A 27,107-nucleotide genomic window follows, 5' to 3' on the forward strand; every position below is an offset into this window, starting at 1 on the left:
AAAAAAAATGATCTAGAGGCCTTGTGGATCATTTCCAACCTTCCCCCCCCCCACATCTCTCAAGCAACTACCAAGTGTAAAAAGGGGGCTCTTAACTAGATTGTATTTCGAGACCCTTCCTTGTGGGCTCCGCTGACAGGAAGATGCCGGTAATTCAGCAACCGTTTAATGATTTCTCAGCGCACCAAGACACAAACGCCAAGCCACATGAGATCCTTGTCTGCCTAAAATCGACAAGGCCGTGGACAACTAGACTCGCTTGCTCCTGTGGGAATACGGCTGGAAAACTTGTAAGGCTCAAGTAAAAAAATCCATTCTAGTGACCTTAAGTGCTTTTTGATTTCCTGCCGGAGTGGATACGGATAGGTCTGCAACCGTTTGACAAAATGTGGAACCATTTGTTTCCGGGAATGAATGCAAAAGTTAAGTGTTACCGGAAAGAAGGAACGTGGATCAGCATAAAACAAGAAACTCTTCATCTCATGATAGTCTAGAACCGTGATGGCAAACCTATGGCACGCGTGCCACAGGTGGCATGCGGAGCCATTTGTTAGGGCGCGCGAGGCATTGCAAAAAAAGTGAGGCAGTCATTTCCCCTTCATGCAAGCTAACTGCACGAGCTTGTCCGGTTTTCATTAAAAGGAAAGAACGGGCACCGAACGAGAGCATCAGTGGGCTTGACTCGTTCAGGAGGCAGGCGGTTCTATTTTTAACCAGACGGACAAGATTTGGAAGATGTGCAATAATGAACACGACATCCTCGTTCAAATGCCAAACGGGCACAGCCGGCGTTAGAGAATTAGTGAGTTTCTGGGGCACGTGGCACAGCTTCAAGCAAGCCCTACATTCCTGGTGACAAAAGCGCCAACTGTGCCCCCACCAAAAGTAGACTTTGTGACCTCTCCTTGGAGCTCCAGGACCCCCACTCTGCAAAAAGAGGACGGACGGGTGCAACACATCCGCCAATCCGATGAGAAAGAGATCTACTTCCACCAAACGGGTGGGATCGAGAACGCAAGATAGACCCCCACCTTCCTTTCTGCATGGAAGGTTCGAGACCCAGGGGATGGCATCGGGATGGCACACCACCAAACCCCGTCTTGCTGGAGGAGGAAGATGAAGAAGGATAGATCGTCCATGTGGTTTCTTTCGCCTGGCTTTCTAAGCTTCATTCAAAATGCCCTTTGATGAATGCGGGGCCTTTAACATAATCGCACCTTCTTCCATCCCATCGTAAGGGAGCGTTTCAGGAGCCCTTTTGAGGAAGGTCCAGTGTTACAAGCAGTCCCTCAAATCTTAACTCACTCAGCCCAGCTTTAGGAATATTTCTTCCAACAGATTGGAGAACCTGTGTGTGTGTGTGTGTGTGCGTGCGTGCGTGTGTGTATGCGCACACACACACAACACGAGGATGTATCCAAGGATATCCAAAGGATCATAACCACATTATTCAAGGTCAAACTTTTGTCCTTCCTCTGCAAAAGGGTGAGATCACCTTTCCTTCCTTCCTTCTTTCTTTCCTTCTCTCTCTCTTTCTTTCTCTTTCCATCCTTCCTTCCTACTCTCTTTCACTCTCCCTCTGTCCTTCTTTCTCTTTCTTTCTTTCTCTTTCCCTTCTTCCTTTCTTCCTTCCCTCTTTCTTTCTTTCTTTTTCTTTCTCTTTCCCTTCATTTCTTCCTTTCCTCTTCCTTTCTCTCTTTTTTCTTTCTCTCTCTTTTTCTCTCTTTTTCTGTCCCTCCTTCCTTCCTTGTTTCTTTCTTTACTTCTTTCTCTCTATGTCTTTCCCTCACTCTTTCTTTCTTTTTCTCTTTCATTCTCTTTCCCTCCCTCCCTTCCTTCTCTCTTTCTCTTTCTTTCTTTCTCTTTCTGTCCCTCCTTCTTTCCTTCCTTCCTTCTTTCTTTCTTTCGTTCTTTTTCTCTCTGTGTCTCTCCCTCACTCTTTCTTTCTTTTTCTCTTTCTTTTTCTCTTTCTTTCTCTTTCCCTCCTTCCTTCTCTTTCTTTCTCTCTCTCTCTTTATTTATTTATTTATTTCCCTTTCCCTCCTTCTTTCCTTGTTTCTTTCTTTACTTCTTTCTCTCTCTGTCTCTCTCTCTCTCACTCTCTCTTTCTCTTTTCTCTTTCCCATTCCAACTTGATTTCCATTCTGGTTACTTTTTTTTCTTAAAAGGGAGAAGAGGTAAAAATGCCCCTTTTGAGTTGTCAAGTAACTATTACCTGCAACCCAATTTACTCAGAGGTAACCTCCTAGAAGAAGATTCATAAGAGCATCCTCTTCTACAGCAAGGACTGACTCAAGGATGACAATTTGGAGAGGCAGGTTGCATGTCTTGTCCCTTCTCCATTATGACTAAAGAAGACCTTTCTTAATTCATGGATTTTTGTAATATCAAAAAAGCTAACAAAGATCATGTACTCACTAGAGTCATTTGTATCTACTAATATTCCCAGAAAAGAAACTGAAGTAATGAAATTGAGAAGTAAGTTAGATGCTTTCAGTATATTGTATCTGACAACGTGCTTGAATCTTCTTCAGAAACTTCAACGGAGGCATGAAGACACCAACAATCAATCAACAGACATTCTCACCTGTCATATATTATTAGTCCAACCTTCTCAAATCTGCTATCTTCGAAATCTGTTGGATTACCATCTCATAATTCCTCGGAAAAAAACAGTTTAAGTATATTTATCACATCGGGCCCGTAAATGTTGAGATGAATGTTTTACTACTCATTAATTATTGAATGTTTAATTTCATATTTGCGAATGCTTTAAATTGCACTCATTGTACATAGCACCTACGTTGAAAAATAGTTCCTATTATTATTAATGATAATAATGAATGAGCCACAGGCCAATAATAACTAAGCCCGACTACCCTGTGAACTAAATTGCCCAGCAGTTTTCAGTTCTACAGATGGTAATTATAGGCAAAATTCTGGGGGGTTGTCCATGAGATGGAAAAGGACCCATGCTGTTTAGTCAAAAGAATCGTAAATATTCATAATTTGCCACAACAAAAAATACAATACATGACCTATTGCATCATTGATAAACCTTAATTTAGGAACCAACTACGCCTCGCGTGATTTTCTACTTTATTTGGAAAAAAAACAGTACCGGATAAGAAGATCACTAATTTATATTTAAGGAGAGAAGAGAATCCAGAATGTCTTTGTTCCCATTTCATTTTAAGCCATTTTAGAATGATACAGTTAATTGATTTTTTTTTATTCAACCCAGATTTCCAAAAAAGAATAAGAGAGATCTATTTTTACCTGTTTGGCTGAACTCACCACCCCAAATGGATTTGCAGAAGGCTCGAAATGTTCCAGAAAAGTCTGCCAAGATAATTTTTCAATGCAAGGGAGTTTTTGTTTTGTTTTTTTCCCTCTTCTCTTTCTCCTAGGAGAACTTCAGCTACACCTGAATAAGCATCATCTCCAAAGGCATTTTTCTCCATCACTCTGGAACCCCCACCCCCACCCCCAGAAACAGGGCTCCTGGAAGTGTCTTGCACGCAAAACAAATTATGCATCCGACTGGAATTTCACTCAAGGCTACAAGACAAGCTCAACAACCAACTAATGGCACACAGAGCCTTCTGCTCTAATAGGCAACAAGACATGCTGGACTTCTGCCACCGTATACTGCCAGGTGGAATTCCCTGCAGGGAAGGGGTGGATGGGGTAGCCCATTTTGAAAGCACAACTCTGGGGTGACTCACAACAGTTATATCAAGCCGAACATTGTGCATTGATAACAACAGAAACAAAAACCTGAGTGCCACAAACCCGTCTCCTTTGATGCAGTCAACATGGCCAACTTCCAGCTTTGACTTCACCCTATTTTGGGGGAAGAGCCAGGTCTTCACGGCTTTGTGGAAGGTTAAAAGAATGAGGGATCTCCTGTAAGGAGGGTTGACGATGATGAGACTCTAGAAAGAGTGCAGAGAAGAGCAACCAAGATGATGAGGGGACTGGAGGCTAAAACATACGATGAACGGTTGCAGAAACTGGGCATGGCTAGTCTAGGGAAGAGAAAGACCAGGGGTGACAAGATAGCAGTCTTCCAATATTTGAGAGGCTGCCACAGAGAGGAGGAGGTCAAGCTATTCTCCAAAGCACCTGAAAGCCAGACAAGGACTAATGGATGGAAACTGGACAAGGAGAGATTCAACCTAGAAATAAGGAGAAATTTTCTGACAGTGAGAACAATCAACCTGTGGAACAGAAGTTGCCTTCTGAAGTTGTGGGAACTTCATCACTGGAAGCTTTCAAGAAGAGATTGGGCTTCCATTTGTCAGAAATGGTGTAGGGTCTCCTGCCTGGGTGGGGGGTTGGACTATATGACCTACAAGGTCGCTTCCAACTCTGTTCATCTAATCTAACCTACAAAGGGTTAGAGGAAGGTTTAGAGGGATTGTGGACGGCTCAAAGGATTTGTGGAAGGTTAAAAGGATGTGGGATCTCCTGGATGTAAGGAGAAGGGTGTTCCACAGGGCACACAAAAAAGGCATTATGACCTTGTTCACAATGAACTAATGTTCTAAAGTAGATCACACATCAGCGACCGGTGCAGAAAGGCCAAGAGATCTCCTACATAGAATTAGGTTATCAGGCCCATAGACTAGTCCACCGTTGACCTGCCAAATTTTTCAAGTTGGTGGGCATGGTGCAGAAGCTAATCTACTGCTGCTGAAAATGATCACCTCGTGCAATTCAGAAGATGGCCCAGGACAAGCTGGACGTTCAGCAATGCTTAAAAGGCCAGCTTAAGGTAGCAGCTACCAGCACCACTCATGGTCAGGAATGAAGTCCGTGCTTTTGCAAAGTAGTTCGTCTTGTGGAAATGTCTGACAAAGAGAACCATCAAGGTTGCCCAGGAAGAAGCTGGGAAGCTTTCCATTCTGAGGAGCACACATCCCATCAGTGGTCAATTCCGACATTGCCGGCCAGCTGTTCCATACAGCCAGTTAGAAAGGTACAGTTAGCTAAGCAATTATGTCTAAAAGGAAGCCGACTTCAATCTGGAGATTTCACACCAAAAAACAGACCTCTCCAATTGCCCAGCAGAGGTTGCATTCATGACTTTTTAAGAGCTGATGTATCTTTTTAGGTCACCTTCTGGCAACTCCCTCAACGGAAGGCAACATCCTTGCAAGTCCAAGAGCAATGACCTTTCTTACTCTGCTTTTGCTACTTGAGCTTTGCAAAGCGGCCTCCGGGAAGGGGAGGGGATGGGGGGGGGGTGTTGAAGCAGCTCTTTGATGTGCTGCTCTTGCTTTTAAAGCCTTACAGAGTGACTGATGGAGAATGTGCAGAGGGCAAGGATTAGCCTCAAGGTGGTACCGTCCGAGCTACAGAAAAGGCAGCCACAGCATGGGAAATGCTGTTAAGAGAAGGAAAAGTGTGATTCCGCCAACATCCTCTGCAGATCAGCTTAACACCCGGCGGGAAGAGGTCCTATCCTCCCTTCACAAAGGCACAGCAGTAAACAGGATGAAAGTGACTTCCATGTTGTTTGGCAAGTCCAAATGATGAAGCCGATGGCTTTGGCTCTCCGGAATAGCTACGTATTTTCTGGAGCAGTGTCTCCCATCTTGGAACACCCCCCCCCCAAATGTTGTTGGAAACACACAAGGCCCATCATCCAAGAGCTCTGGTGGCGCAGTGGCTAGAAAGCAGCATTGCAGGCGAAGTCTGCCCACGATCGGGAGTTCGATCCTGACCAGCTCAAGGTTGACTCAGCCTTCCATCCTTCCAAGATCAGTAATTTAGGACCCAGATGGTTGGGGGCAAGATGTTGATATTTGTAAACCATTCAGTAAATTAAAGGTAAAGGTTCCCCTCACACATATGTGCTAGTCATTCCTAACTCTAGGGGGCAGTGCTCATCTCCATTTCAAAGCCGGAGAGCCAGCGATGTCTCTGTGGTCACGTGGCTGGCATGACTCAATGCCAAAGATGCACAGAACGCTGTTATCTTCCCAACAAAGGTGGTTCCTATTTTTCTACTTGTATTTTTACATGCCTTCGAACTGCTAGGTTGGCTGGGACAAGTAACGGAAGCTCATTCCATTACGTAGTGCTACGGATTCGAACCATCAAACTGCCGACCTTTCTGATCGACAAGCTCAGTGTCTTAGCCACTGAGCCACCACATCCCCCCCATTCAGAGAATGCTGTAAAAAGTACTATGGGGCAATATATAAATCTAAGTGCTAGTGCTATTTTCCTTCCTTCCTTCCTTACTTACTTACTTAATTACTATAGTGCTCACAATAACTAAGAATTATTGTTATATCAACCCAGCCCTTCAGATCTCCTGTAATTGCATGCCTGCAACCTTAGTCTAACCAAGTGGGAGCAAGAGATCCATGGGACATCTGTGGGATTTCTCAGCCATGCGTTCCTCAAGCAATCCAACATCGCTGATCCGAGTTGGGGGGAAAAAATACATGAGTAATTCAGCCTCCTGGTTTCTAGCCTGGTGCTTTCGCTACTAGACAAAAATTGACTCTACTAGAATATTATATGAGCCCATCCTGGAATGTTTTTGGAGACATTGTGGCTTCTTCAGTTAGGTGAGAATTTTGCACGATGTCCTAGGACAGGGGTGTCAAGCTCGATTTCATTGAGGGTCGCATCAGTGTTGTGTTTGGCCTTGGGGGGCTGAGGTGGGTGTGGCAGGGTGGCCGTGGCTAGCTCGACATCACTCATGTCAGGGATGCCTGTCGTTGGCCAAGTGCTTCGGCAGCGAAAACGGGCTCCGGAACTCTGTTTTCGGCTGGGATGGCCTCCTGCAGCCACACGCAGCCCTCCCGCGTTCCATTTTTACTGGCAGAGGCACTGTGGGACAGTCCTTAGCTATTTCCAGGGAGGCCCCAGGAGCCAGATCTAAGCACCCCACAGGCTGGTTGTGGCCCCCAGGCCTTGAGTTTGACACCCCTGTCCTAGGTCTATTGCAGTGGCCTAGAGGTAGAGCTCTCGCCTTGCAATCGGGAGGCCGTGGGTTTGATCCTAGGTGGAGGCGGATGTTTCTCTCTGGGCACACTGAGAATGTATCTGCTGAACAACACTCCACATTGGCAACAGGAAAGGTATCCGGCCAGTAAAAACTCAGCTCCATCCAGTTGCCCAGACTCCACCATCGCAATGGGGCCGTTAAAAGAACATGCTTAACAGTCACTTGCTTGAAATGGTATTGGACCGTGATAGATGAACGTATGGCACACGTCTCGGAAGACGAGCACACAAAAGCCATGTCGCCTGACACGCGCAGGGTTGCCCATTCCTCTTCCTGGTTTCTGGTGCACATGCACGAGTGATAATCAGCTGACCTTCACACACGCAACTGTACCAGAAACCGAAGAGCAGGTCTTCTGTTTTCTGGGGTGCACATGCGCGCCAGCCGACTGATCATCATGCGCGCATGTTTGCTGGAGACCAGAGGTTCATTTCCCCGTGTGCGCATGCCCCCTAGGCAGCTCCTCTTCCAAGTTGTGTCCCCTATGAGTGTGTGCACTCCCTTTTCAGCCCTTGGTTCGCCATCATTGGTATAGGATCTCCTGCTTAGGCAGGGGGTTGGACTAGAAGACCTCCAAGGTCCCTTCCAACTCTGCTTTACGTTGTTAACAAACAGAAGACGCTTAGAGACACAATTCTCAAATTGGGCAACCGTTTGCCCAATTGGGCAAATTGGGCATCCCACAAATATATGGGCTGTTTAAGGAACTCAATCTGGGGGGGATGTCATGCCAGGGAAGACTTTTCCTGGGCCACATAAATAAAATCAGGTTGATGAAGTGTTTCAGGGGGGGGAGAAGAATAAGAATTGCACAGCTAGAATGAAATGAGGTTAATCTCTCACAGCGCTAATGCCTTCCGGTGCAGGAGCATGGACAATGTGCCTCCTTCGCAGACGCTCAGCCTGATTTCGAGGAAGGCTGAAAATAAACGGGCCTCCCCCTGCCTCGAGCAGCAGGAATTGCTGAGGATCGCAAAAGCGGCTCCCTTGAATCTGCTTTTGCATCCATTTGGGCGAAAGGCTGCATGTGAGTCCTCGAATCAGCAAATCAGGAGTCCTGACACATATTGATCGGCTGTCACCCGAAGGCTCCGTTCTGCATTCACGAGGAAGGGAGCCTTTGCGGAAGGCAGCATCTTCAGCGATAAAAGTCCGAGCAAGCAAGTATTAAGTATTAAATTTGGGGGGGGGGGGAATGGAATGGAATGGATGGTCCTGATTCTTTGTGCCAGACGCAAGCTGAGTTATACCAGGGTGGGCTAAAAGTCCCAGAGGGTGGGCTGTTGGGAGTTCACGGGGGTTCGGGAGAATTTCAAGCTAAGATTCTGTGCAGTTCAGAGAACCTCCAACTCCCACTCCTGGCTGGCCACGTCCACCCTGACCCTTCCCTCCCAGGAGTCCCAGGCGGCCCGTTTTGCAGGTACGGAGCGCACAGCGGCTCGGGGAGGTTGAAAAACGAGCCTACCGGAAGTTTGGGAAGGCTGGAAATGGATGCATTTCCAGCCTCCGGAGGGCTCCAGAGCCTGGGGGAGGCCGTTTTCTACCTCCTGGAGGCTCAAGGAAAGCCTCCAGAGCCCGGGGAGAGCAAACCACCACCCCCACTGTGGTGCAGGAGGCTGACTAGGCCACACCCACCATGGCCACGCCCACCCAGCAACTGGGCAGGAAACCCCTTGCTAAAATATTTGAAACCCACCCCTGGGCTAAGAGAAGACCATCTTCTCTTGGCCTCTGCAGACCCTGGAGTGCACTTCTACAATTTAGAGGCACATTTTAACTTTGGGTCTAACCAAATCTGGAAAAAAAGGGTTGACAAATTGCCCTTTCCAATGATGTGGGCCACCATCAACCTCCCACCTGCGGCACACTGAGCTTGTCTAACCCAGGGGTGTCAAACTCGATTTCATTGAGGGCCGCATCAGGGTTGCGTTTGACCCCAGGGGGCTGGGGTGGGCATGGCCAAGGTACGCATGGCCAGCTCAACATCACTCATGTCGGGGGTGCCTATGGTGGAGTTCTGACCGAGGCTTCCCGAGAGCCTGAAGCAAACTCCTTGTCCCAATAAAAAAAAACCTTTTATTAATTGACCGTGAATTCTGTTCATTCACATCCAGCAAAGTCTTTCAAGGGAGGATTTACAGCCACAGACCTTATCTGGCTGGGAGAGCTGACAGGCTGATATCTTGGCAAGGAGCCTCCGAGAGTCACGAACCAATTAAGCGAACGAATTGTCTCCTGCAAACTCCACTCCTCTTTTATTTCCTCTGGGAGGGGCCATTCATCCTCCACCTGTCGCCTTACTCCCAAGTCAAACCTTGTTCCTTAGCTGCTCCCTTCATCTGACAACTCTGTGCATGCGCACACTGGGAACAGGCTCCAGCTGTTCGTCTGCCTCACTGATGTCTGACTCTGAAGGCAGCTGATAACTGGCATACGGCCCTGGCCCCATCTCTGCTTCCGATGCAGAGCCCTCGTCAGAGCCTTCCCCAGACTCCAGGAATGGCCCATCTTCCTCCCCAATCTCTTTACTGTCTGAATCTGCTGCCAGCTCTGCTGGCGGCCCACAACAGGTGACCCAAGTGCTCTGCCAGTGAAAATGGCCAAGCTCTGGTTTTGCTTGCGATGGCCTCCTGCAACCCTCTGCCAGCCAAAACAGCCCTCGTAAGCTCCATTTTTGTTGGCAGAGGCACTGCAGACCGGTCTTTCACTGTTTCCATGGCGGTTCCGTGGTCCAGATCTAAGCACCCTGTGGGCCAGATCTGTCCCCGGGCCTCGAGTTTGACACCCCATCCCAAAGCCACTATAGAAATTGTCAAGAGACACAAACACTTTGCTTCTCCCAGCCCACAGTCGGCCTCACCTACAAACACCTGCTGGAGTGAATAACGGGGCCGCTTGTGGCATCTGGCATTGTGAGGGTGTCGACAGTGGCACCACACTTTCAGGTGCATACTAGTGTGCGAGATTCCACCTCTCTCAGCACATCAGATTAGCATCTTTCCTGCCTATTCTCAATGCGCACCGATGCTCTGAGCAGAACGCATTGCTCCTTCTCTAGGCCTTTGCTTCTCACGTTTGCCCATGCTGGAGCTTCACTTATGAGCTGCACGTAAAACATGTGTGTGCACAAACAACATATCAATAGGGAGGGAAGCGGAGAGAAATTTCACTGGCTTCGTTGCTGTTCCTTCTGTATCAGTCAGAGGCCTTTCCCTAGCAGAGTCCCCGCCCCCAGTCAGAAAAATGCTGCCAGTCTCTGCATTAAGGCCATCCACAATTTGGGGACAAGCGATCTGGAGGGCTGTAATGATTGAAAGCTGCCCGGACTGTGAGTTGAGCAGCTACATAAATTCATTTAATAAAATAAATAAAATAATAATAAACTCACGGCATATTTATTACAACAGTGTGGTAACCACTGTCTCATTTGTCTTTATATTGAATCAATATAAAGCCCTTTTTAAGCCCTGTCTGTCTGTCTATCTATCCTTCCGTTACTTACCTACCCACCTACCCAAGTATCCATCCATCCATCTATATAATCTATCATTCATCTATTGTCTGTCCATCCATCCATCCATCCATCCATCCACCCACCTATCCATCTATCCATCTATCCATCTATCCATCTATCCATCTATCCATCTATCCATCTATCCATCTATCCATCTATCCATCTATCCATCTATCCATCTATCCATCTATCCATCTATCCATCTATCTATCTAATCTATCTAATCTATCCATCTATCCATCTATCCATCTATCCATCTAATCTATCTAATCTATCTAATCTATCATCCATCCATTCATCCATTCATCCACTCATCCATTCATCCATCCATCCATCCATCTAATCTCTCTCTATCATCTATAATCCATGCGTCATCCATCCACTCATCCACCCACCCATCCATCCATCCATCCATCCATCCATCCATCCATCCATCTATGTATCTATCATCTATCTCTCTATCTCTCTATCTCTCTATCTATCTATCTATCATCATCTATCTATCTACCTATCATCCATCATCCATGCATAATCCACCCACCCACCCATCTATCATCTATCTATCTATCTATCATCTATCTATCTATCTATCTATCTATCTATCTATCTATCTATCTCTCTATCTGTCTGTCTATCTATCTATCTATCTATCATCAACATCATCTCTCCCCCTCTCTCTCCCTCCCTCTCTCCCTCCCTCTCTTCCTCCCTCCATCTCTCTTTTCCTGGGAAGAAATTGCAAGCATATTATTATTGTTGCTGTTGTCACCTTACGACCCTTTGCCTTCTCCTTTCTCCTCTCTCCACGGGGGAGCCCTAACAAACCAGAAGCCTACATTTTGAAAGAAAATTCAAGACGACATCCTCAACATATTTGAGGCTGCTGGTTCCATAGGACAGAGGCGATCCTGCACCATGCAGGCAAGAAACCCCCTCTGACTTCCAGAGCTCCTCAACTGGCTGCTGGAAGACAGAAGAAACCTCTGGAGCCAGGCTGCTCTGTGGTGCAATGCACCTCTCTTGACGCAAAGCACACAACCTCGAACAGGTCTGCTCAACAAAGTCCACGGACGGTGCTGATGTGAGCCGCAACAGATGCTCATTACCAATCCTACTCCAGCAGAATTAAAACCCTCTCCATGAAGTCTTTTTTTTTTCCTGTGACGTTCCAGGACAAGGCATATGCAAAGCCAGGCTGCTTATTCCAAATAAATGAACTAGTTACCTATGTCAACGAAACATCAATCCCTCTCTTCCACACATGCCCAAGATGAACAGGCAAATACCATTTTGCAAGCTGACAGACTAGGGAGGGTAAATTTCACAAATGTTTCCACTGCCTAAATAGCAATAGCACTTTGACTTACGTACTGCTTCACGGTGCTTTCTATCCCTCTCTAAGCAGTTTGAAGACTCAGCCTCTTGCCCCAACAATCTGGGTCCTCCTTTTACCCACCTTGGAAGGATGGAAGGCTGAATCAACCTTGAGCCAGTGAGGATCTAACTGCTGGCAGTTGGCAGAATTAGCCTGCAATATGCATTCTAGCCACTGCTTCAAAACAGAAGGAAGAAAGGGAGGGAGGGAGGGAGGGAGGGAGGGAGGGAAGGAAGGAAGGAAGGAAGGAAGGAAGGAAGGAAGGAAGGAAGGAAGGAAGGAAGGAGAGGGAGAGAGAGAGAGAGGAAGGAAGGGCTAACAATAGCACTTAGACTTATATATTGCTTTACAGTGCTTTACAGCCCTCTCTAAGCGGCTTACAGAGTCAGCCTCTTGCCCCCCCCTCCCTCCCCCCAACAATCTGGGTCCTCATTTTGCCCACCTCGGAAGGATGGAAGGCTGAGTCAACCATGAGCCTGATCTAGACCAACACCATTTCTGACAGATGGCAGTTCAGTCTCCTCTTGAAAGTGTCCAGGGATGAAGCTCCCACAACTTCTGAAGGCAACTTCTGTTCGATGGATTGATCATTCTCACTGTCAGAAAAATTCTTAGTTCGAGGTTGCTTCTCTCCTTGATTAGTTTCAGTCCGTTGCTTTTTATCCTGCCCTCAGGTACTTTGAAGAATAGCTTGACCCCTTCCTCTCTGTGGCAGTCCTTCAAATATTGGAAGACTAGTATGACGTCTCCCCTGGTCCTTCTCTTCACTACACTAGCCAGGCCCAGTTCTTGCAACAGTTCATTGAATGGTTTAGTCTCCAGTCCCCTAATCATCTTGGTTGCTCTTCTCTGGACTTTTTCTAGAGTTTCAACATCTTTTTTATAGTGTGGTGACCAAAACTGGATGCAGTCCAGTCCACCATCTTCCAGCTGCCAAGATTGAGAAATGCTGGTCTAGAGCTAAGCTTCTTGGCCACAATGCAAGCAAAAAGGCAGAAATGGGACACATGGACACACACCTTGTGTTGATACTTATACCTAAACCTCAGATTCAGGTATGCCCGCCTTCCCACCTTCTGCACCCCTTCTGTAGCTAAATCCCAGCAGAAGTCTTCTCCTGCTGCCACACACACACACACACACACACACACACACAACTATTGTGTTGATAGTTATACCTAAACCTCAGATTCAGACAAGCTTGCCTTCCAACCTTCTGCACCTCTTCTGTAGCTAAAACCCAGCAGAAGTCTTCTCCTGCTGCCACACACACACACACACACACATACAACTATTGTGTTGATAGTTATACCTAAACCTCAGATTCAGACAAGCTTGCCTTCCAACCTTCTGCACCCCTTCTGTAGCTAAAACCCAGCAGAAGTCTTCTCCTCCTGCTACACATACACAATTATTGTGAGATGGGATACACACACAACTATATACCCAAACTTCAGATCCAGGCATGTCCACCTTCCCACCTTCTGCACCCCTTCTGTAGCTAAATCCCAGCAGAGGTCTTCTCCTCCTGCCTTAAAAGTCAGCCACCTCCACAGGAAGCATGGCTTTCACGTCTCAAAGAAATCGAAGAAGAAAAGATGTGCATCGCCTCTCCTTGGATTCCTTCCTTCGGAGTGAGTCAAAGCGAGAGGGATTTCCCTGTGACGTCATCCCAGATCCCAGCCAGATTAGCTACACGGCACTGTGACATCATCAGGTTTGGGATCAAGGAACAGATCGGGCGAGAACATGCTGGATTTTTGGAAATGAGAAAAAGCAGTACAAAGCAGCATCAGGTCCAGGCAGATGTTCAGAAGACGTCAGATAGGCCCACAGAGACAGGGCCTTGAGGCAAGTACAATAAGTCCTCGACTTAAGGTTCCAGTTCCATTTAGTGACCGTTCAAATTTACGACAGCCCTGAGAAAAGGGACCTAGTGCTGTTTTCCACAGTTACAACCTTTGCAGCATTCCCCAGGATCACGCGATCAAAATTCAGAGGCTTGGCAAACTGTTACATACTTATGACCATTGCTGCATCCCAGAGGTCACGAGATCCCCTTTTGCGACCTTCGGACAAGTCAAGTCCAGGGGAAAGCCAGATTCCCTTAACAGTGGGGCGACTAATTTAACAACCGCGGCGATTCAACTCAAAACGGTGGCAAGAAACATCGAAAAACGGGGCCAAACTCACTTAACAAATTCCTCACTTAGCCACATACATTCTGGGCTCAGTTACGGTCATAAGTCGAGGACTACCTGTATTCAGAAACTGATAGGTAAACAGAAAGAAAAGGAGGAAAGCATTTGTTTTGGGAATAGAGGCAGGTTAAGAAGGCCCTGGTTTTCCCAGTTGCAATGGATGGCTGTGAAAGTTGGACCATAAGGAAGGCTGAACTCCAAAGAATGGAGGCCTTTGAACTCTGGTACTGGAGAAGACTCCTGCGAGTCCCTTGGACTGCAAGGCCATCCAACTGGTCAGTCCTAGAGGAGATCAACCCTGACTGCTCTTTAGAAGGCCAGATCCTGAAGAGGAAAATCAAAGACTTTGGCCACCTAATGAGAAGGAAGGACTCCCTGGAGAAGAGCCTCATGCTGAAAACGATGGAGGGCAAAAGAAGAAGGGGACGATAGAGAAGGAGGTGGCTGGATAGCTCAATGGACTCCAGAGGATGGCAGAGGACAGGAAGGCCTGGAGGAACATTGTCCATGGGGTCACAATTGGTTGGACACGGCTTCACAACTAACAACAACAACAATGAAGAGTTTAGGATTAGCCCCTCCCTGACTCAGTGGGTTCTAAAGAGAAAGGAAGAAAAAAGCACAATCAGACTTAAAAGTTTTGGTTATTATATCTTGTTCAGAAAGTAGAATTCTTGATTTCTGGGGGTGGGTGGCTTCCATTAATTTATTTATATTGCACAAATTTATATAGCTGCCCAATTCACACATAAGTGTAAAGGCGGTTTACCACAATTAGACTTAGAACTCTATTGTCACTTTGAATGTACTCTAATCGGCATATATTAAAAGGAAATTTCGTGACATGCAGCTCTCAATGGGTCACCACTTCCAATATACGATAGGTAGGTAGGTAGGTAGGTAGGTAGGTAGGTAGGTAGGTAGGTAGGGAGAGAGAGAGAGAGAGAGAGAGAGAGAGAGAGAGAGAGAGAGAGAGAGAGAGAGAGATGAGAGAGAGAGAGGTCTGTAGTCATAAATATTCCTTTGAAAGACTGTTTGCCAGGCCTTTGCTGAATGTGAAGGAGAGGAATTCACATTTGTTTAATAAAAGGGGTTTTGTCGGGACCAGGACTCTGCCTTGTGCTTTTTAGGGAAGCCTCGGACAGAACAGACCCAACCAAACCCAGATGCCTGAAGTTCATCATGGACCACCCCAAATAATGGCAACTCCCCCCAAAAAATAATAATAATGACAATTTCAGCATCTGGAATACAGATGTTGCCTCCACCTATAGGCTCCCTGTCAAGCCAGGCTTGGTCAACTGAGCTGGCTCCAACTGTCTCTAGCAGCCCTACTCCTGGGTGCTGATGGGAAATGTAGTTCGAGGCATCTGAAGGCTGTTGAGCCAACCAACTGCATGACATGATTCATAGCTTGCAGACAGAACATTCTACTCAGTAGCATTGGCCAGTACAATTCGGGGGGGGGGGGAGGTTTGATGATGGGATCAGCCAGACCGCCAGTGGGTTATGCAGCACGAGCTTCCCGAGAAGAATTTGCCACCCTGCAAAACGTTGTCACCAGCCCTCCCACCCCTATGTTTCTGGGACAGCAGTCCCTTCATCTGAGGGGCAGGAGAGGGGGAGATGCAAGGTATGGGTTCTTCAAACCAGAGAGAAGAGCTTGTTGAGGTTGACCTCGCTTTGTGGTGCAATGCTGAAAAGGAGCAGAGAAGAAAACTCAAGAGGGTCAAAATAGACCTTCGTGTCCAGACTGATGGCATTGCAATGAGCCTTTCGTGTGTCATCAAATCCAGCCAGATCTGGCTTGGCGTAGTTTTCCTACACAACCCAGAGAATCGTTAACCTGAGGGGTTACATTGTTCAGCTTTGTTCAGCGCAGAGAAGAAAAATGTCCTCTAGGTCCTCTAAAAATGCTGAATTCTATTCCTCTTTCCCAACATCTCTTCATTAGTGGCTGGGACCAAGCCAACTCTTTCCATTAGAGCTGCAGTGACCCTCCCCTCCCCTCCCCATCACTGCAGGTGGCCAGCTCTGAAAGATCTTTCAAGGTCCACCTGAATCTTGATGTTCCTCAATGATCAGAAACTCGGGGATTATATCATCATTAAATAAGTTCAACTTTTCCCAATGCAGGTGGGCCACCGGCAGCCCAACTGATGGAGCTGGACTACATTCCCTCATTCCAGCTGCTGGGTTCACTTCATCAGTATTAAGGCCCGGTAGAATTCACCGGTCAAAAGTTACCTCCTCCAGGATTTCAGTCAAGTTCTATCCACAAAGCGAGATAAAATCGCACCAAAAAGAAAAGAAAAGAAATGACGATACAGTACAATCTGGGGCCTTTCAGTAGCCAAAGATATTTAGATATTTTTAGATCCCACAGTAAGGATTCCCTGCACGAATCAACAGCGCACTTGGGAGAACGCCAGCTCATTCCCTGTTGCGCAACTGAGTTCTCCACCTCCACCAGAAAGCCTCCCCAACTGGATTCCCTCACCACCCCCTGCAGTCTGACATATTTTCAGTTCACCTGACCTCCGCCACGTTGCCATGTCATTCAGCTACACACATGTTGACTGGACCTTGTGTTGCAGCCCATGTCAAAAAGATCCGTTAGCCCGCCACACAAAAATGTAAGAGATGCTTAGCAACAAGAACCTCAGCGACAGTGGAGAAATGCAATTAAATTAATGGAATATGAGCACTATTTGGGGGGGGGAGAATCTGTTCGGGGTGCCTATTTGCAAAGCGGGGAAACTAGAAGCTGGGGACCGAAGCACATGCCGAACGGCGCTATCATAAAATTATGTGAAGGATCTCACACTCCCTCCTTGGGGAGAAGAAGGCTGCTGAGAGGACCTTAGTGCAAACCGAGCCAAATCTCCATCGCACAGGTGAACACCTACAGCTAGACCCCCCCCCCCCCCTACAGAGAGCAAAATCATATCTCAAGGATCAGGCTAGATGACAAAATGTAACCCAAACTGCCCAAATAAGAGAAGCAATAATTGCAAACATTAAAGAGACTGGAGATCTCCACCTCCATCCAGCAGATCTTCCAGAGTGGAAGGCAGGGTGGTGTATTTTCCCTCCTCCCATCATTGCCCCTGGACCACTCAGGAACCTCTCCATCCCAGCTTGGCCACTCCCTCTCCGGAGTTGATTTCTTAAAAGGACCATCTCCCAGTCTTCGAGAGAGCATCAAGAGAGCATCATCGGTAGCAGCAAGGCACAACCATCTCCCTGCAAGCTTCTTGACGCCTATAAACACCTCAGGCCAAAGAGGTCATTCATTCCCCCCACACACACAGGCTCTGCATTTTTCACCAGAGGTCAAGAGATGCGTTAGCTGCTGCTGCCCACTTTCCCTCTATATCCCACGCAAGCAACTAAGGCAGAATATCAGCAGATAGCCCGAATCTGTAAAGATGCAGTCAGGGAAGCAAAGGCTCAGAATGGACAAAGACTTGCAACAAAAGTCAAGGATGATAAAAACAGTTTCTTCCAACATATAAAGAAGAAGAAGAAGAAGAAGAAGAAATCAAGAGCCAAGATGCTGTTGGGAACTCCTGCGGGTGGGGGGAGGGGGTGTTTAACCGTGATGTCCCCCCTCCCCTCCAAGCAGAGCAAACACTGCACATCTTTATGCCCCAAGCTTTAACGGATTCAGCCTGTTTTCTAAGCAGTCCCAGGAAGGAATATATCACATATCAGAGCATCCTCTCAAAACATCCAGCCAGGATTCCATTAAGGATGCTTGGAGTCTCCCAATTCCCATCAAGCCTCTGATCCACCTCACTGTTCTTGGGTTATTAGCAAGCTGCACAGGGCTCCTAAAATCTTGATCTCCCAAATCACCACGGATCGGTTTAGTGGAAGACACAACTGATCCTCCACCAACTGGCCGTCTTTCTTTTTCCCTCCCCAAGAGGGGGAAAAAAAAACCTCCCCAAGGGAAGCCTATGATGAGACTTTCCCGGATCTCTGAACTCTTTCCGGGAAAGGTTTTCCCCCAAGAGCGACACGCGTGTCACATGCGAAGCACGTCTGAAGCACGTCTGGATCCCGAAACCCGGGCACCCGGGGTTTTTCGGGGAAACGAATATTCCGCACGAAGCACACGTAGAAAGAGGAAATCTTGCCCGATACCCCCCCCCCCCCGTCCACTTTTGCTTCAGATAAAACGCGCTCGTCACCATCCCACGTCATTTCGCCTGGGTATCTCCGCCGCCGCCGCCGCTTCTGCTTCATCTGTCTCTGAAAGCGAGTGGGCCGGGGAATTAAAACGCGAGGGGGAACAACCCAAAGCGAAAGAAGGCGAGAAAACAAGGGAAACACCCGGCTGCCTGCTGCGTTTTAACCATTCAGAAAAGTCTGCAATTAAAAAGGGGAGGGAAAGAAAAAAGGGGGGGAATTCCATCTCCTCGTTCTTCTCTCTCTCTCTCTCCCCCCTCTCCATTAATTTGGCAAACTGACCCCAGATCTGCGATCTTTTCCGAAAATCAACCCCCCCCCCCTCCACCGAAGCTTGGAAGCAGGAGGGAAAGCTGGCAGCCTTCGCCCGTTCGGCAACTTTCTGCAAGGGGGTGTCCCTTCCTTCCTTTCTTCCTGCCTCCCTCCCTCCCTTTTTTCTTACACATTCCTTCCTTCCTTCCTTCTACTCTATCCTTCCTTATATTATTCCTTCCTACCTCCCTACCTTCCTTTCTTATACTCTATTCCTTCCTTCCTTCCTTCCTTCCTTCCTTCCTTCCTTCCTTCCTGTTCTATTCCTCCTTCCTTCCTTCTTTCCTTCCTTCCTTTGCTCTATTCCTTCCTTCCTCCTTTCCTCCCTCCCTCCCTTTCTTATACTCTATTCCTTCCTTCCTTCCCTCCTTCCTTCCTGTTCTATTCCTTCCTTCTGCTCTATTCCTTCCTTCTTCCCTCCTTCCTTCCTGTTCTATTCCTTCCCTTCCCACCTTCCCTCTTTCTTTCCTTCCTTCCTTCTTCCCTCCCTCCCCAGCAGGGAAACCTCTCGCTTGAAAAGGCGACTGAACCCCCCACTCTCCATCCCGGGGGCCATCGGACCCCCCCCCCATCCTCTCTTCCCCACAACCCAAGACCCCGGGCAGAAAGCGCGGCGGAGATCCAAGGCAGCCGTGTCTCTTGCGCCAGCCCGGAGCCCCCGCCGTGCACTTCGACTCACCTTGAGCGGCGGCGGCGGCGGCGGCGAGTCCCCGGGGGCTGCTGCCGATCAGACTTGCTATCAAAGCGGCCACATACCAAATCATAGTACTACCGACCAGCGAGCAGGGGCGTCATCCTCCTCGGCCAAGCGCCCTTCTCCGCGCCCGGGCTGAGGGCAGCCGCCGCGCTCATGCCCGCCCGCCCGGCGCGACCCTCGCCTGCCTCCTCCCCGCCGCCGCTCCGGCCATCCTCGCCGTCCGGCTGGCTCGCTCGCCTCGCCTCGCCCAGCCACCTGCGCCCCCCTCGCCGCCTCTCGCCCGCCCGAGCGCTCAGCCCCGCAGGCTTCTTCTCCCGGCGCGCAGCCTAGCCTGGGCCATGCCAGCTTCGCTGCTTTTTTTTCCCTGTCCCCCCCCCCTCCTCACTCGGGCGACGCCCCCGCCGGCCGGCGATTGGGCAGCCGGCGCGGGAGGGCGGGTCCCGATTGGCGGAGCGCTCTGACAGCTTGGGCCCGAGGGGAGGGGGGGAGAGCGGGGCGGCCCCCTCTCTCCCCCCCCCTCCCGTGCCAAGGTGGGTTGGAGCGTGCAAAGGCAACAGAGCCGCAGAATCATGCGCAATGCTGGAGCCCAGGCCGGCAGCGTTTCTCTGTGCCCCCCCTCCTCCCCACTCTGCCCCCCCCCCCCCCCCCGCTTACACTGCATGGCCACTTCTCCAACGGGAGGATGCTCCGGGACTAGGGGGGAGGGAGGTTGGAGGGGGGAGGAGGAGGAGGAGGAAGGGGCTTGGAGGTGGGAGCTGACCCGTTGCAGCGCATTCATCACGGGAGCTCTCCGCAGAGCCTCCCGCTGCAGCTGGTGCGGAGGAGGAAGGGGGAGGGGAGGGACAGGGAGGGAATCACCCACCCCTACCCACCCCCTACTCTTTTTTCCTCCCCCCCCCCTTCAATTTTCCAAAGCAGGGGGGGAGTCCTTTTCCTTTGATTTGCCGGCTTCCCACTCTTTTGATCTTCCTTGGGATGGGAGGGGGGGCGCTTGGCCCCACCGCCCCAGCTTCTACTCCTACAGCGGAGCTTTCGGGACGCCCCCCTCTCTCTTTCCTCTCCCTCCCTCCCTCTCCCCCGACGCGATCCACTATTAGCAGCCTCCTATCCCGGGCCAGGCACGGCCCGCAGAAAGCAGCCGGCTCGCCTGTCCCGTTTTCTACAAAGGGGAAACAGAGGCAGGCAGGCAGACTCCGGCAGTCGGAGAGCCGCTTGAAGGCACGTCGGTGGGATTTTCGCGGGAGGGGGGCTGCGGCGATGCGCAGAAGGGTCGCCTGGTGGGGAAGGACAAGAGAGGGAGGGGGTGAGGAAAGGGCGAGGGGGGGCACTGTTGGCTCGGCCCTGGTTCTTATGCAGTGCCCACCTTCTCAGGAGAGGAGCAGAAGGAGCGCTGGCCATGCCAGGCTCCCCAAGAAGACCCAGCGAGTTCTTTAGACTTGGGACCAAAATAGCAGCTCTTGGGCTCCATGGAAGAGGATGCTTGGGAAAGGCCAGCTGGTTTGGGTTCCCACAACATGCAAAGCCCCTTCCCATCGGCCTTGGTTTTAGGAAGCCCAACCTTAATACTATGCTTTGATATCTAGATGAAGTCTACCTTGGCCTGCTCTGCTAGTTGGTTTCACAGCAGCTGCTTAGACTGGGTAAAGAGTGAAGGGCTGGGGCTGCTGTCCCTCCTGAGGTCTGCCGCCCTGGGTAAGCCATCCCCCATTACTACTACTACTACTTCTCCTCCTTCTCCTTCTCCTCCTCCTTTTCCTCTTTCTTCTTCTCCTTTTCCTCCTCCTTCTTCTCCTTTCCCTTTTCCTTCTCCTCCTCCTCTTCCTTCTTCTCCTTCTCCTGCTCCTCCTCCTCCACCACCACCACCACCACCTCCTCCTCCTCCTCCTCCTCCTCCTCCTCCTCCTCCTCTTCTTCTTCTTCTTCTTCTTCCTCCTCCTCGTCCTCCTCGTCCTCCTCCTCCTCCTCCTCCTCCTCCTCCTCCTCCTCCTTCTCCTCCTCCTCCTCCTCCTTTACAACTAAAGTTGACCACATTGAAGGTTGTGTTTTCTGTATCATCAAAAGTTTGCTAGAAGAAAGTCAGGGAGGTAACCCTTTCAGATCAAAGACACCATATTATATCCCAGGGAACTTTGAATTTTCTAAAGATTGTAAAAGTAAAATTCCCAGCATCCTTTGCTGCACGGATTGGGGCTGCACCATCTGGGGAACAAGTTAACCATCTCTGACCTGACCTGAAAACGATGCCCCTTCCCTCTGTCCCTTTCCCTCCCTCCATCAGCTAAAGTCAGGCAATGCTATGGAATAACCAGTATCAGGAGACTGTTCTCCCTCTCTACTTTCTTTCTTTTTTCTCTCTCTCTTTTTTAGGCAGGGGACATGATTAGAAGCAAGACAGGAAAGAAAGAAAAAAGCTTTTTAATATAGGGTAACGTGATGAATAGCTAGAGTAAGTAATAGAAATGAAGGGAATATTAATGTATACTTTACATATATATTTTATTTGATAAAACGAAAGTAACAATGAGAAATAGGTGGAATGCTTGAATAATGATAGCTTGTAATCTGATGTGGATGTATATTGTTATTAGAAATACAGAAGTTGATTGAATGTAATAGTAATGTTTAACCCAATCAGTTTTATTTGTATTGGAATGCATGGTGCCCAGGTGCCACACTGTTCACACATTGATTTGACATTTTTTTAAAAAAAAACTTTAAAAAAAGAAGAAGTCAGGAGACCAGGAGTTCTAGTCCTGCCTTAGGCATTAAAGCCAACTGGGTAGCTTAGGGATACTCTCTCTCAACCCAGCTCACCTCACATGAGTTGTTGTGGGGAAAGTAGAAGAAGGAATGAGTATAAAACTTGTTTGCTACCTTGAGTTATTTATAAAAATAATAAAGGCAAGATATTAGATGGATAAATGATAGATAGGTAGATAGATAGATAGATAGATAGATAGATAGATAGATAGATAGATGATAGATAGATAGATAGATAGATAGATAGATAGATAGATAGATAGATAGATAGATGATAGATAGATGATAAACAGACAGACAGACAGACAGGTGGATTGATTGATTGATTGATTGATATAGATGACAGACAGACAGACAGACAGACAGACAGACAGACAGACAGACAGACAGACAGACAGATATGGATAGATGCAATGCAATCCATAGATGAATGGATGCAATCCTAAAATAGATGAATAGATAGATAGATAGATAGATGATAGATAGATAGATAGATAGGTAGGTAGGTAGGTAGGTAGGTAGGTAGGTAGGTAGGTAGATAGATAGATAGATAGATAGATAGATAGATAGATAGATAGATGATAGATGGATGGATAGATGATAGATAGATAGATAGATAGATAGATGATAGATAGATAGATAGATAGATAGATAGATAGATAGATAGATAGATAGATGATAGATGATAGATAGATAGATAGATGATAGATATGTTGTTATCATCAAATTTTGAGAAGGATTTTTGTGGGATTTCATGCAGGCAAATATTTGCACACTTTTTAAAAAATGGTCTAGTATTCTTAAAACAGCATCACTTACTGGGGGTCACACATTTTGCTAAGCTGAGCCTTTTCAGCCTTTTATCAAAGATACAGGAACTGGTTGGGTTTGTATCAGCCATGAAATATGATTTATAAACAATAATGAGTGGTAAACTAAATAAAAATAAAATACTATAATGGATTGCAAGCCACAAAACTTCATAGACCATGCAAAACTAAAAGCAAAATACATTATGGCTACGAGTAATATGTGTTTGGGAAACCCAGCCTGAATTTGTCATGGTAACACAGACCAAGGATGAGCAGCCTTAGCTCACTGAAAGAAAAGAAAAACATGCTTTCCTGCAAAGCTGTAGGTTCAGCCAAAATATCTGAACTGCAAAGTCAGTTCCTAACATTAGATGTCTCAGCTAGCAGGTCGAGAACTTCTTCCAAACAAGAAGGAAAAATTGGACCAGACAGAGAAATAGAAGAGAACAGACTACAATTAAGAATTCAGTCCCAGATATTGGATTGTTAAGCCTTTAAACAGTGATTGAGTTCACGGGAGTTCTAGACTTCCAGAATATTTTGAAGACATCCGTGAGGGGCAAAGGAAGTTACTTCATCTTGACTTTTCTGATCATTAGCAATGCGATGAAGATTTTCTTGATATTACATCATATTTCTGGATATTATGGTCAAGTTTGAGCCATGTTTTTGCTGTTGCAACCATTATCACTTCTCAGCTTGCCAACGAACCAGGGGGGAGGGAAGGGGTGACATGGAATGTGTGCTCCAAATTCTCTGCTGCAATGTCCTACCAGTCAGCTACTACTTCAGCTTCAACCTCAATAATACTCAGGCAAACAATAGATACAAACTCAAGGTAAATCACTCTAAACTAGATTGCAGAAAATATGACCTCCCCCAAAAGAATGGTCAACGTCTGGAATGTTCTATCTTATTCCATTGTTACATCCTCAAATTCCCACAGCTTCAACCTCAAACTGTCTACTGTGGAACTCATCCCATTCCTAAGAGGTCCATAAAGGGGGCATGCATAAGCACACCAGCATGCCTATCGTCATTTATTTGTATTCATTTCCTTTGTTCATGTCCATGTTCATACTTACACCTGCTATCTTGTACATGTTTGACAAACCAAACAAAATAAATAAAAAATGGTAGCTCCAGTAGAATGGGTCAGTTGAATCACATTAGCAACTCTTCCGCCTGTTAGTACATCTTCCAACATATTGCGTTAGTCATCAAACCACTAATAGACTCACTTGCACAACAACTCCTGGATTAGAGAGCAGCAATTGTCTGTCATCTCCTATTAACCTCCTGTATAAAATCAGCTAGAGTAATGCAAGCCTCCCATCTTATCTTTCCAACTGAACCTTCAGTTGAAATCACACCTGTACACACAATTGCACCTCTTTCTGTCCCAATCTCCTTGAAGCTGTCTTCAGTCGAATGGAATCAGGAGGGTAGAATGCCCTCCAGAAGGGTCAGAGAAGGACAGGAAAAGTCTGGAGACAGAGTCTAGCTTAGAATCATTAAATGCTCACAAGTGGTTTAAGTCCACCCTCTCTCAAATTCTGTTTATTCTTGTTGTTGTTAGTTGTGAAGTCATGTCTGACCCATCGTGACCCCATAGACAATGCTTCTTGTCCTTTACCATCCTCTGGAGTCCATTTAAGCTCAAGCTGACTGCTTCGGTGACTCCATCCAGCCACCTCATTCTCTGTCGTCCCCTTCTTCTTTTGCTCTCAATCTTTCCCAGCATGAGGCTCTTCTCCCATGAGTTCTTCCTTCTCATTAGGTGGCCAAAGGATTTGAGTTTCCTCTTCAGGATCTGGCCTTCTAAAGAGCAGTCAGGGTTGATCTTCTCTAGGACTGAGGGTTTGATCACCTTGCAGTGCAAGGGACTCGCAGGAATCTTCTCCAGCACCAGAGTTCAAAGGCCTCCATTCTTTGGTGCTCAGCCTTTCTTATGGTCCAACCTTCACAGCCATCCATTGCAACTGGAAAAACCATAGCCTTGACTAGACACACTTTTTTTGGCAGGGTGATGTCTCTGCTTTTTAGTCTGCTGTCTAGATTTGATATAGCTTTCCTCCCCATGAGTTTACTCTTATGTAGGGCCAATTTAGTGTGCAACATTAGATTCTTGTGTACAAGCATGAGCAATCAATCATCTTTAGCTGTAACTTAACAAGTGGTGCTGATTCTGTACACCTGACAACATTTTAAGGGGAGGAAGGGGCTTGAAGTAGATCCTTGACTTGATGCTGAGTAGACCACATTTCCAACAACTCCCCACTAATCCTTTTTCTTAATGTAACATTGGTTCATATAGACTTGACTTGAGTATTGAGGCTGTGGGGAAGAAATTTGTTTTCTGAAGGCTTCGTAATGAGATAAAAAGTCAATTTCTCTAGAAAAGAACCATGCATGGTTTTCGTTATCACCATCATCATCATCAGCTGATAATGACTGCACTTAGGAGGAATCTGGCACTAGGACATGAACTAATTTGACTTAATTGGATTTGAACATTAATTGAACATTATTAATCAAATTCAGTTGATACCATTACTTCAAGTGTATATAATTCTTCTTCGCCCACCCCTGCACATTAATCAGTACAGTTGTATTGCAATTGGACCCACTAATCTTTGTAAAAGACTTAGTAGTAGTAAAAGACTAATCTTTGTAAAAGGTCTATCTGTAATCGGGAGCTCCATAGCTAGAGAAACAGGACCATGGATAGCTCTTGGAAATCTTCACATCTGATCCTCTAATTGTTCTAAAACAACATCATTTCTACCATGATCCTCTGAACGTACCTAAGTCTTTTTTTTTTTTATCTTGGTGTGTTCTTCCTTACCCGAAATAAAACTTGCACAATCAGAGAAGCAGGAAACCAGGGCACTTTTAAAATAAGTGCAAAGAAGTAGAGACTTCTGGTTTCTTGGCAATTGTGGGAGCTCACTGCCGTATTTTTCGGAATATATTTTCACATCTAAATTTGCAGGAGGAAAACAAGAAAAAAATCATTTTTGGCCCCCGCACATTGCGTCCCCCCCCCCCGGCCACCAGAAGCACTCTGCAGTGCTCCGTACAGCCCGTTTTCATCAAAAACATGTCCATTTTTGCCAAAAACGCACCCATGGGTTCTGGGGACCAGGATGCCGAAAACGCAACACACAACGGGCTCAGGAGGCCAAAAATGCTCGTCTTCGGTCTATAAGATGAAGCTAAATTTTCAGCTTCTTTTAGGGGGGGGGGGAAGAAAGGTGCATCTTATACTCTGAAAAATACGGTATTTATTCATTTGTTTATTTTTCTACTTTTGCATTTCTCTCTCGTTTGAATGTTTTTACTTACATAAAAAGAGGAATAAATGAGGCAAACCATGAGAATAAAACTTTCAATCTAAATTGGTAAATTGGCCACCTGACTGAGACCGGATGTGGAATCCAACTTTTAGACCTCAGTTTGTAATAATGGGTTGTATCATTGTAACACACCAAACAGGGAAGTGGTATGATTTTAAAAATCCCACAGCAAAGTCCCCATGCAAAGCTACCAGTGATTATAGAGACAGGTGATTTGATTTGAGTTCTTCTGCTTGATGTGAGTAGTAAGCCTATCTGTGGACTATACCACTTTAACTTTAAAGTTTTGCTTAATGACCTGGGTGTTTGTTTAGTGACTATGGTGATTCATTTAATGACCAGACTGTGGGAAGAGATCTAGTTAATGTTGTGTTGCATTTTACATCTGGATTTTAACCAAAAATGCCCGTTGTGGACAATAGGTTTGCTTAATGACCTCGGCATTTGCTTAGTGACTAGGGTGATTCATTTAATGACCAGGCTGTGGGAGGAGATCTAATTAAAGTTGTGTTATATTTTACAACTAGTTTCTGACCAAAAATGCACATTGTGGAATAGCTTGACTTCAGAAGTTGTGGGTGATCCGTCACTGGAGGTTTTTAAGAAGAAACAATGGATGGAAACTAATCAAGAAGAGAAGCAACCTGGAATTAAGGGGAAACTTCCCAACAATGGGAACAATTAACCAGTGGAACAGCTTGCCTTCAGAAGTTGTGGAGGTTTTTAAGAAGAGATTGGACAATCATTTGTTTAAAATAGTATAGGGTCCCTTGTGTGAGCAGGGAGTTGGATTAGAAGACCTCCAAAGTCCCTTCCAACTCCGTTGTTCTGTTTTTCTGCTTCTTTCAGT

The 27,107-nt window shown here is 47.0% G+C and overlaps 1 protein-coding gene and 1 long non-coding RNA gene across 2 annotated transcripts in view; one reads left to right on the forward strand and one right to left on the reverse strand.

The window, feature by feature from the left end:
• Positions 1–19,555, reverse strand: part of IGSF9B (immunoglobulin superfamily member 9B) — an 80,049-nt gene extending 60,494 nt beyond the window's left edge. The window contains exon 1 of the mRNA XM_081960646.1: positions 19,309–19,555. Coding sequence (XP_081816772.1) covers positions 19,309–19,393 — 85 coding nt within the window. The 5' untranslated portion in view covers positions 19,394–19,555. The remainder of the gene's footprint in view (positions 1–19,308) is intronic.
• A 711-nt stretch (positions 19,556–20,266) lies between these two features.
• On the forward strand, positions 20,267–21,924 carry LOC309396239. Its single transcript, XR_014176075.1, has 3 exons — positions 20,267–20,544; positions 20,910–21,018; positions 21,694–21,924. It is a non-coding gene; the product is annotated as an uncharacterized lncRNA (long non-coding RNA).
• The last annotated feature ends 5,183 nt before the right edge of the window (positions 21,925–27,107 follow it).

The sequence above is a fragment of the Natrix helvetica genome (genome assembly GCF_964273705.1).
Source record: "Natrix helvetica genome assembly, chromosome: 8".
In the NCBI taxonomy this organism is placed as follows: Eukaryota; Metazoa; Chordata; class Lepidosauria; order Squamata; family Natricidae; genus Natrix; species Natrix helvetica.